The 12316-nt window shown below is 37.9% G+C and overlaps 1 protein-coding gene across 9 annotated transcripts in view; it reads left to right on the forward strand.

Moving 5' to 3' along the window:
• Nucleotides 1-12316, forward strand: part of limch1 (LIM and calponin homology domains 1) — a 155760-nt gene that overhangs the window by 118250 nt on the left and 25194 nt on the right. For 7 of the 9 annotated variants that reach the window (XM_004911217.4, XM_004911218.4, XM_004911220.4 and 4 more), the window contains 10 exons: nt 270-530; nt 1865-2167; nt 2515-2769; nt 2998-3342; nt 4777-5025; nt 5570-5884; nt 6466-6672; nt 7133-7399; nt 8017-8256; nt 9664-9699. In XM_004911217.4, the coding sequence (XP_004911274.2) occupies nt 270-530; nt 1865-2167; nt 2515-2769; nt 2998-3342; nt 4777-5025; nt 5570-5884; nt 6466-6672; nt 7133-7399; nt 8017-8256; nt 9664-9699 (2478 nt within the window). The remainder of the gene's footprint in view (nt 1-269; nt 531-1864; nt 2168-2514; nt 2770-2997; nt 3343-4776; nt 5026-5569; nt 5885-6465; nt 6673-7132; nt 7400-8016; nt 8257-9663; nt 9700-12316) is intronic. The other 2 variants (XM_031895385.1, XM_012955699.3) reach the window with 2 other exon arrangements.

Below are 12316 nucleotides of genomic sequence, written 5' to 3' on the forward strand. Positions count from 1 at the left end.
TGTTCTTTTACACTTTGGCCTATAGGAAATCATCAAATTTGTACTTTGTATATTTATTTGCCAAGTTTCCATAAAAAAAACACTACTTGTCCTAAACTGTCCTTTATTCCACAGAAAGCTATTACATACTTGTGGATGTGATATACACTGTTCACTGAGAAGTGTTAGATTTTAAATATGGATCTGAGTCTATTATTCTTAAGGCTACATAATAATTTTTGCTATTTAAAAGTAAACTTGTTGTGTATTGTGTATTGCACACCCAATAGTCCCAAACAAAGTCCAGTCATTAAAGAAGAACAAAACGAGTTGCAGTGTGAAGGAGAAGGGACCAAGCAGATGATTGCCTTAAAAGAACCTTGCCTTGGAGCAGAAAATAGGAGTGAGAGAGTTGGTGAAAGTGAAGGGGGTGTCATGGGACAATCATCTGCTAATGATGACATTCCAAAAGATGCAGAGGAAGTGAGAAAGCGCAAGCACCTTCAGAAAGCGGGTATCAAGGTCTTGCCCGCAACAAAGCGCTACAGCAGGTCAGCCACTTCCAAATGCAAAAGCCTGTGGGTTTGCTGGGATTAGTGTGTGGAGTGCATTTGTTTACATTAAATGACTACTTGTAGCCCTTCCCACTGGTCTGTGCTATAACCCCAGTGTCTCAAGCCAGAAATATGATATAACCAATTTACAGAAAGTATGTCTGTTTGAGCATCAGCCATTAACTGTATGGGACTTGCATGATTTGGAGCTTTTTGGTTTAATTCCATCCCCAAATGAAAAACGTTCATCTATAACATTCTGTGCTGCTTTGAAAAGTGTTGGGGGTAAGATTTATTACAGTAATCCTTGGTACTCACTGGAGAATGTGGCCAGACTTTCCTAGAAGATACTGTGATATTTTATGATGCAGCAGTAACTGCCAGCTCATATACCTGTATTTATTGTATTTACTCTATAGTGACAATACAATTATACCAACATCAAAGTGGTTATGTCCTTATAATGGGAAAAATTAGTGCAACGAATTCCGGCAAACCAGGTTTATAGTAGGACTGTCACTGTTAAGTATATTATTCACATTTGTCTTGGCACGGCTTAAATTAAATTGGTACATGCTTGTCTGTAAAGGAGCAGTGTTCTAAGTCTACCAGGGCAGAGTTACAGGCCTTAGGGAATGGAGTGTGGAGTAGTGTATTGAGCTGTTTATATGCATGCATTCTGCACAGCCTCAGGGCTTCTTAACCAGTGGTTGGGGGCACGGGAAGTTGCCTGTAATGTGACAGATCAAGATCGGTTCCCGTATTAAGTAAGAAACTGTGGCAGTTGTGGTGAATGCCTTGGGTGAGTTTAGTCCATTGATATAAACCGTATATGATATAGTCAGTTCTTGTAACTTGTTCCACAGATATAAATCAATGGGATGGGGCCTTAATGGACATCAAAATATCACAAAGCCATGTGTCATAGCCATCCTTTGGCCTAATTAAGCCATACTCGCCAGAGGGGGTCCAGGTATACCTCCCATAGCTAGCGTTAGGGGTTATATCCATGACTGAAATAGAAGGTATTTTAATAACACTCTACTAATGTTGACCCCAATGATGTAGAAAAAGACTGCAGTGTCCACTTGTTTTACTGTGGTCTCTTACTGGTCTGGACACTCAGGAAAACTGACACGTAAGTTTGTCCACTCATTTCATATTTTGATGATAAAGCATTTTAATACTTATTTAGTGCTCTTAATAAGTGTTTAAACTTGCAACCGTCTTGACTAATCGCTAACAATCCGCATGCAGAAAGCATGTTTGGGGTTGTTATACACAACACTGCGTGCTTTTGTGTCCGCTGAATATCTCTATAAATATGTTAGTCCAAGTCAATTTGCTGAAGACATTGATGGCGCTCCAGACATTGTGCTGCGAAAAGAGAACACCTTCCTGAAGTCATATGAAGGGATGGGCTCTGATTCCGAAGAAGAAGAAGAGTGCAAAGTACCTGATATACAGCGAGATGACTTGGCCACAAGGCGTGCAAGGATGAACCAACCAAAAAGCCCAATGCAGTTTAATCAGTATATACAGGGGTCATACTTAAACAAAAACAGAGCATCAAGAAAGCTGAACAGTTCTAAGACTTCCACTCCAGCTTCTCCAAAAATGTCTCAAGATATCAGGTGGGTAGAGTTGTTTTTTAAATGTAATTTATTTGTTATGTATAAAACTACTCAAACTGTTATTATAATATTGCATCCTTAAAATGTATAAAAGCTTTTAAGCTGGTTAATTTATCTTTAGCCATTGTCCTTCGTATACATATCTTCCAGCATTTACATGCTACCATTCGGGACATGCAGTGTCCTAATATAGTATCCCGCTATAGTTTTATATAAACTTGAGCTATTTTACTAAAATAGCTACTTAATATAAAATTCCTATAATCCTACCTAGTAATTAACTAAAGGATCTATATATCATGAGAATGATTGGACTATCTGTTGACTTTCTCTACTTTTTGTAACAGGGAGTACCAAGGCCCCCAGTTATTAAAGCCATCACACGTCTGCAAAGAAAAGACATTTCCAATACCCTCAGACAATAAAGAGGATGCAGAAGCAGAGCAAGAAAAAGTTCCCGACATTCAGAAAGACGACCTGGCGAAACGCAAAGCTAAAGCTTCAGTTTCACTGCCAAAGGAACCATCGGCCTTTGCAGCGGTTTCAATTACAAAGGCCGACATGGAAACTTGGCAGAGGCTTCGAATGTCTTCTGAAGATAGGTGTGTTCTCTTTTTCCTTATCTCCTTTTCTGTCTTGACCATATATTCCATTATTCTGCTAGTTTTCTCTGTTTAAAGGCTTGCATATATATAGTGGAATATGGTTCATGGTAGATGTGCATTCACTTAAACTTCCATCTTCAGAATTGAAGCAATTCATATTTTGTCTTCTTACATCAAGCTATGACTGAATAATTACTTTGTTTTTGTCTTGTTCAAAATGGTAAGTGAGCACTTGAATGACAGGCAGGCTGACCAGCAAGAGCAAACATCCAAGATTGATGTGACTAGAGCGACAAATGATGACTTTGGGAGGAGGAAATTGTCTCTGCAAGAGAAAAGGGCTCGAAACAAACAGAAGTTTGTACGCTTTGGCCCAGTGACTGAAATTGATCAGCAGAAGTGGGATAGGCTTTGTATAGCCAAGGCTGAATCTGGCCAGGAAAGTGAAGAGATGAAGGGCAGCATTACGTCTGATGAAACTGCCAGCCACATATCTCCCTCAGCTTCTGCTCAGCGCTCCCAACCCCAGGAGGATGTTGGCACAGGGCCAGTCTTGCCACATGAGTCAAGGTAAACAAGGATTTCTGCATGTTTGTAAGAACACTTTAACTACTTAGTCTGTGCAGATAAGTACTGGCCTCAAAGGGTGTATGAATTATGGTAATTAATTATACTTGGTAATTCATGCTTGGATTTTCACTGTAGAGCATGCGGTGTGCATCACAAAACTTACAGTGATTGGATTTTCTGGTTGTGACATTATTGATCTAAAGTACAGAGAGACTCAAGCTAGTGCGTGGTATATTAAAAGCTCTGGCCTTTCAATGGGAACATACTAAATCCACATTGTGCATACTATTCAGCCTTAATATATAAATTATATAATATATATTGATTCGGTATATTATATACATGCTTGTATATGTGTGTGTTTTAGGGGTAGCCACTTTGTCTTTCAACTAGGGTGGTGTTAGACATTAGCTGCCCCTAGCGATGCAGGAAAGCTGCAATCCTAAGAATACATGATTCAAGTCCAATCTGTACCCCTCAGCAAATCTAAAACCTGTTGCATCGTATATTATGACCTTTGTAAGTTTGGTGTTTCTTCTCTACGGCTACCTGTGATGCTGGGGGCCAATGGTCTATTTGCCCTGCCATCAAACCAGCCCTAGAAAATGAACCCGCATAATTCAAGGCAAACTAATATGTATTTATTCCATTTTGAATGGGGGATAGTAATTGGAGCTTCTGAACAATTCCTCTTGGCCAAGCTGCAGCTTTGCATGTTAAAAGGATTTTTTTTTTATTTAGAACTAAAACCATTTCTGTATGGAATTGTAGCTGGAAAGTGATGGTACTCTCTGGCTGTAGTTAATGTTTCATTTTAACAATTTCTGCCATAAACACCTGCCAATCACTACAGGACTGTTCTGCAGTCTCATAGGTGCCGCATTTCACAAAATATATCACTAGCACCTAAGCAGGTTATATATAGACAAAGTTGAACTTGGTGGATGTCTTTTTTTTTTTCCAAACTAACTTACTGTTACTTTGCTGCTCTCATTGGTTTGTTACATCCATTAGTTAAATGAAGGTAAATGGATTATTTTTCTAGCTACCCACATGCACATTATAATCATACATCATCCAATTTCTTTGCCCTTGTGTCTGATGGGTAGTTTGAGGGTATTTAGAATATTTTTTATGTTGGCCCTAAGCATCACTGCAACAACCCAGAACCTACCCACTGTACAACTACATTGGGATATGCAGTTTAACAATAGCTGCATGATCTCAGGTTGGTGTTTCCAGCCTGCTTTTCTCAGGTCCCACAAGTTTGTGACTCCAGCCCTGGGTCACTGCATAGTGGCACATTTATTTTTGCACTGCAGTGGCATAATATTGGCATGGAAACATAAGCTTGACTTATTTCTTCCCTTGATACTGCTGTGCTTTTCTGTTTATTTTCCCAATATAAATTGACAATGTCAACCTGTTGGGTAGATCTTTTACACCAGAGAGATTGGTTTCACCTGCTCCTCCTGAAAATGAAAGTGAAATTCAGCTCCTAGAAACACAGCAAGATGACATGATGGCAAGGAGAACAGGTACATTCCAAAAATGCGCCAGAACCAGCAGAGACTCTCCTGTGTCCCACCAATATGCACTCCATAGCCAACAACACGAAGAGAAGTCTGACTCGCTGGAACTCGAAGAGAAACAAGGACTCTTTCTGGATGTTAACCCACAACTGTGAGCTTTGGTGTCATTAAGTGTTTATTGTTACCTTGTCCGTACAGCTACTTATCAAGTTGATGCATGAGTCTCTGCTATTTGTTTTGGGTTTTTTTGTCTGTAAAAATACAGTTTGTGATTATGAGCATTGATAATACCACAGTCATGTGACTTTAATCCTTAGGATTAAATAAATCTGGTTATTCTGAGCATTCTTTGTATGGATCACTAAGTAACAAAAGTGTATATGTCAGAAAGTGATTTTTTTTAACTTGCATGTTTGTGTGTTTATATGATTTAAAATGTCTGGATTTGTTTATCTATGGAAGAAATTAATATTTTATGTTGTTGTGTTCCCATGTGCAAATACTAGTATGAAGTTGTTGCCATGTCTATATAGAGAGAGCCAGAGCAAGCTGTCCTTGTTTTTGACACTAATTACTTGGGATGAGTGTTGAATAAGGAAACTTTTAAGCTTCTATCACAAGCATGGTGTGGGCACTAAACAGGGATTATTGCATTGAATAGAATATAGAACATAACATCAACAAATGTTCTGTAGGAGAAAATTACTGCTGTCGGACTTGGCAAATACTAGTTCAAAAGCAACTAGCCCTACTTTGGGGAGCAAGTCTCTGAAAGTCACCAAAGAAGCTGAAGATGTAAAAAATGACATGAAAGAAGGTGCCTTGAACACAGGAAAGGATCCAAACTCTGTTATCCCAGAGGATAACACAATTGCACCAGACCCAGAAAAAGATGACATGATGACAAGAAAAATCTCAGTGAGCCAGAAGCCATCTTGCGTCAGCCTTGGACACTTCCTTCCTGTTCCTTTTTCTTTGCAGCGCAGAGAGGGGGAAAAGAAACCAACAAGGTTAGAATATACTGTAACTGTGTACATGGATAGAAGCCTTACATCTACATAACATTCTAGTGTTATTCAATTCCTTGGTGTATGAACATCACAGTGTAGGTATTCTTATAAAAGAACCACTATAGCATACTTAGCAGGAATGAGCCTAAAACCTGTATCTAATTTCGTTATATCATAATTTATTATAGCTCTGATAGCTGCTCAGTGCTACTGCTTAAATCATTGTTTTTGCTTGGAAAGTCCACTCCTTACCTTTCCAGTCACTTTATTCAGCACTGAGTAACAAATGCAGATGGGAGGAAGTGTATACTCCCCTAAACACTCACCAGCAAGCTTGCATACTAAGTTGAGTGTGTCATTAAAAAATGGCTTTGTCCCAGGCTTGGGTGAAGTTCATATCACTGGAGTTAAGCTTAGCGTCATCACTTCACATCCAACTAGTTACATTTTATTTTTGTGGTTAAAGAGTGGGCTCAAATGGTGTTTTACTACGGTAAAAGTAAAAGATGAGGCAGAGGCAATAGTTTGCCTTTTTAATGTACTTGCAAAACACTGGTAAAAGTCTGATATTTTGTCCTTAGCTGCATCATATCAAGCACCAAAAAGTCCAAAAATGCATCCAAAGCTGTTCCAGCCGACATTTCTGATGTTCCTTCTAAGCCCCTTGACCAGAAAGAAACAAAAGAACATGGTGAATTAGGAGATACGACTTGCAAGCAAGCCTCCAATAGTGTGGAGACTCCCATGTGTACAGAGTTAGACAGCCAGCAACAGGATGGTCTTGAGAGGTGTGATGATAAATTATTTTGGGAAGATTTTGTTTTTCGTTGATTGGAGTGATATTTCAGCCATTTCTAAAAATGAGTGTAGCTTGAAATTTTAATTAGAATATTTTAAAAGCATGCATATAGTGGGCTTCCATTTTTAGAGTAGGCCGGGAGCAGCATTTACTTTAATCCTCAAAAACAATGACTACAATATGTACCATATATGTTTATAATGGTCAAGTGCATGCTTGTGTGGTTTGTTGCTTAATATTTGGTATATTTATCCATTTTATGTAGTCAATAAGATGTGCTTATGTGTAACAAATATCAGGCTGTAGTCCCTCCTGGGTTAGTTCTGAGCAATATTATTATAATGGTAAGTAATCAAACACTGTTTGTAACATCTGGCTAACATAAGCATGGTGTGCTTCAAGCGGAAATGATTGCAGTGGTAGAATTTAACACCACAAATGTTCTTTAGGAGAATGATACTGTCTACTGACTTGGCCAATACTGAGTTAAAAATAACTCCTCCTACTTTGGCCAACAACTCTCCAACCATAACAAAAGTACAAGAGCCAGATGCAACCATCTCAGAGGACAATACAACTGCACCAAACCCTGAAAAAGATGATATGATGACCAGAAGAATCTCTGTAACCCAGAAACCATCGTGTGTAGGTCTTGGCCACTTCCTTCCAGTTCCATTTTCTTTGCAGCAAAAAGTTGAGGAAAAGAAATCAACGAGGTTAGATTATAATTGAAAAATATTGATATAAATACATAATTTAAAACAATATTTCATAATTTTTTTAAAGTAATATGCTAAAATTGCATCCTTTCTGCTTTACTTTGTATCAAACGCATTTTGGGATGCTCTTGTATTTCCGTTTACGTCACTGAGTAGGAGGTATATAATATTTATTGAAGGTGTAGTTTATGGTGTAAAGGCTGGGGATAAAGCATACATTTGTTCAAAAGAAATAAGGATTTCTATACATAAAATCAGTTGATAGAAGTCTAAAATGTAATAGCTGCTTCATATGGAACAGTATGTTGTTTTGTTAGCTTAAGGCCCTTGTGCAAACTGTAGATTTCCCTGTGATTACATTCAGACAGACTCGCCAAGGAAGTCTGATCCAGGAGCTCACATCTGTGTCCTAGATATCACACCCTCTGACTTCTATTAAATTTGGATGCACTTTGAGTGAGAGATTGCTTTCAGTGTTATTCTGCCAGTTATGAAGCGACTCCAGCATGCATAAAGTCTTCAAATGTTTGCTCCAACAGAGCACAAACCTTCCAGCATTTGTTAACAATGACTTAAAAAATGTACAATATCTGTCTTTAAAATTGCTTCCTTAGCTCCACTCTATCGATCAAAATAAAGTCAGATAATTGCACCCAAGCACTTGCAGTCGGCAGTTCTGACCTTCCTTGTAAGCTCCTCGGCCAATGTGAAACAGAGGGACATGTTGAATTACGATCCGATGTGACTTGCGATCAAACCTCCACTGAGATCATTAGTGATGGGATTCCCACTGGTAAAGGGTTAGATACCCAGGCAGAAGACGCTCTTGAGACATGTGACCATGAGTTATTCAGGTTAGATTATTTCATTCATGGGCATGTCATGAGTTACTTCAATCGTCCTAAACAATTATTCAATATCTTTTGACTTTTACACATTTTTATGGCTTCTAAATATATAATGGTGATTAAGGTTTCCTCTATATCATACCAAATGACATTTTGAATAAAAAAAAAAAAAATCTGTGTACACTGACTAGGTTGATATTTCCGAATCTATAAAAATATATGCATTTACCCCCTGAAAAGGAATTTACTAGTGGATTACATTTCAAAAAGTAAAAAACCTTTTGTCATCTGTTACTGTCTTCTCGCCGCTAAGCGTGATAGTAGTAGAAACCTTCAGCCTTGTATAGAATGGTTGAAATAGACGAGCAGTAATATTGCAGTGGATTTAAAAAGATGACTTGCTGTGTGTATACACATTTTCACCTTATTTATCTATTTTTCCTTTCTTCCAAATCTCACTACTACTACTTCTTTCTATTGGCTTCTCATTTCTGTTCTTGCAGTACAAGAGCAGTACATGAGCAGATTTAAGCTGTTGATTTTGCCCCTTCAGACCAATTCAGCAGCTTATCTGCCTCTGTATGGGGCCCTCTACGGGCCTACCTGATATCTGGCTTAAAATCAGTCAGATGTGGATAGGACAGGTTTGATTTTCCCATTAAATAGAGGACAGCATTAGCTATCCCCATCGTTGTGATCCAGTTGTTTAGCCTTAGGGCTAAACAATCGGGTCAGATTGATATTGCTGACCTTAAGGAGAAAAGATCCACTCATTTGGCAAACTGGCCCAACAAACAGATCTTATAATGTATGGCCAGCTTTACATTTGTAAACATATTTTTAAATGAATCTGAGGACAGTTTTAAAAATATATATTTTAGGTCACAGTTACATGAAAAACATACATTTTCAGACCAATATCTGCACCATGTAACTGCACTTAGGCCGATGCTGTGCCTGTCAGTGCAGCTGCACAGTGCTGTGGATAAGAGTGGACACCACATGTAATTGTGGCCTAAGCCTGAATAGCACATGTGAGTATTGTGGCTATCCACTAATCTCTGTTAAGCTGGATGTGGGTGACTAGTGTGTGTGATCCAGCATAATGGGAGATAAGAATTTTTTGCAACTTTTGTGTGAATAACAGACTGGAAACGTATATACATGTTCAATAGTTATCATTTCATTATAGTGCCATTATACTACTGTCAGTCTCTCAAGCTGCAGCCATACCGAAACTTGTTGTATGGGCAAGTCATCGGAATTTATTAGACATTAAAACGGAGGACAGCATGCATATATTTACACAGAGACTTATATTAATTGCAATAATCTGTAGAGCTGCCTGTTTCACTTTTTTTTTTGTTTCATGACTTCAACATGATAAATCTAATTGTTGATTTGATCTTATAGATTCAGCCCAAGATCTGTTCTGTCTGATGATGGAGAGTAAGTTGTGCCTTGTGCTTGGAGAGCTCCCTGTACTAACTGGTGCATGCTTCCATTTGGCATTAATACACACTGCAGAAAAACTCATGCACATTAAACCTGTTCTACATCACAAGAAGTTTTTTCACAGATTTCATAGTAGTTGTTATTTATACATTTATTTCAAGTGGCTATATAAATGACATTAAAATTCCAGCTTGAGCTAATTTTACTTTTGCAGTATGTGAAGATGTTTTTGTCCTTCTTTTCTTATTTTATCTTCAAATGCAAAGCAAAATCTTTAAAAGTCCCTTAAAGACTCATTGTTGTGTGTAGCTAGGGGATAACCAACTTGTGTGGGACCCAATTAAATACATACAATAATTCTCTGTCCTACTGAAGCCAGCATCCACTGCCAGCCTTATATTGGTGTTATTCATATTTTGGCCAATTATTCCTTATTCAAGAGAAATAACAGCCTGACAGAGAGAGGAACAGATATTTTGCTTTGCATTATCAAGTCTTGTGCTTAACACTGGCTAATTAACAGTTGACCCTTTTTGCCTAAATAAAGTGATTTTGCGATGCAAGTTTGCCATTTCATGCTACCCATATTTTAAGGATGCATTGAATCCATAACATCAAGCTGCACTCTTGGCCACAAGAAATGTGTCCTGAATCTGTATTTAAATGAAAGTTAGTTTTCTTAGTAGCCAGATGAGTAAACTTGATATTCCTGGACCCAATACTCCAGATTATCCAGCACTTTTTGTATTTGAATCATTCTCTAACTCCATGCACAGATGGCCATAACTATGGCTTCAGTTGAGAGAAGTAGCAAGGGCTAAATGTTGAGTTGGTGGGATCACTTCCCAGTATTATCAATGGTGAGAGCAATGTGTAAGGCAATTTTTGCATGAGGTAAAGTAGGTATTACAGGCTGTTGTAGAGACAATACGCCAGTCCTTGTTAATTATGTGCTACGGTTCTTCATGGTGGTTTGACTCTTTTCCACTAAAAACCATCCCAGAAAAACTCTGTGAAAAACCCAAGACCTAAAAGCTAGTTTTTTAGGGACTGTCACCTCTAAAATATACTACTTTTAGTATTTGCATGTCTCAGGAGTAATTCTGGTGACAAATCAATTAGGGACAGAAGCATAAATAGATCTGTAGACTGGCAAACAATCCCTCAGTTGAAATATATATTTATTAATGAATGCTGTGCCTTTTGTAAGCTAGTTATAAATAGAAAAGATTCATATTTGTAATTTTGGGAGAAATTTAAGTATCCATTACCCTTAACAAATTATAAATTTTGCATTACAGCTTTATCAGATAACGTGTTGCTATGAGTATAGGTCATAGTAATTTTGTGTGGTGCCTTTTGAATGGCTTAATCTGACAGACCCTAGCCTAGTAAGATATAGTAACTGGTGCTGTAGTTCTCTGCCTTTAGGGTATAAACATAGAGGATAGGGCAAATTTCATTTTGTCATTATGGTCCTTAGAACATTCATGCTGTATTTCCTAATAAGATCCCTACGCAGAATAAAGAGACTGCATCTTTGCCTGTGGGACATTTACATTATTGTGAATGCAGAAGTACAACATGTGAAAATGATTAATGGCATGTCAGACTAAGATTGATAGGTATGGGGAGTCATGTATGGAAAGACTGGCTGTAAAATTGTTTTTACACTGTCTTAGCGCTTTACTGTTTTCTCTATATAAACAATTTATTTAAGTGGTGCATAAGAAGCTTAAAATGGGCACATTAAAATACAACTGGGAGACATGAATGTATCCAAAATCTGTAACATGATAAGAGCAGTGGCTAAATATGTATATTGACATAACCAGAGGTCACAGAAGTAGTGTAGTGTTAAATGGGTGGTTCATCTTTAAATTTACTTTTATTATGTTATAGAATAGGCAATTTTAAACTTTTCATTTGGTCTTCATTATTTATTGTTTTATAGTTTGTTTTTTTTTTTGGGGGGGGGGGTTTATTTGCCTTTTTCTTCTGCATATTTCCAGATTTCAAATGGGTTCACTAACCCCGGCAGCCAGAAAACTATTGCTCTGCATATGCTACAATGTTATTGGTATAATTACCTTTTAATACTTCTCTTTCTATTCAGACCCCTCTCTTTTTCATATTCCAGTGTCTCATTCAAGCCATTCCATGGTTGCTAAACAAAAGCAAAAAGAGTTACTGAACAAAAAGTGAAATAATTAAAAAACACAAATATGTGTATTGTGGAAGTAGAGGAGATGTAAAGTAGATTTTCTACCCGGGTACAAAATAGGATGATCTGTTACCACAATTCATAAAGCCATTTCAAATCCTTGCTTGGGTATGGTTTACATAGGGAGTGGTAAAAAGTGGGCATGACCCTTTTTTTATGTGGATTTTACTTATTCTGGCAGTTCTAGATGCTCTAACTTATAGTCAAATTGAAGGGGGTGCCTGGTGATTGTAATCATTTACCTGGTACCCTGGGCCCAGTGTTCCTGTTTGCAGGAAACTGCACTAGCCTGGGGTACTGCTGCGCAAGCACCACCGAGCAATCCTCTTCTTCAAAATCATTGTGCCAACGCATGGCAGTAAAGTGAATCCCGGGTCTGTACAGTTT

The sequence above is a fragment of the Xenopus tropicalis genome, chromosome 1 (genome assembly GCF_000004195.4).
Source record: "Xenopus tropicalis strain Nigerian chromosome 1, UCB_Xtro_10.0, whole genome shotgun sequence".
In the NCBI taxonomy this organism is placed as follows: Eukaryota; Metazoa; Chordata; class Amphibia; order Anura; family Pipidae; genus Xenopus; species Xenopus tropicalis.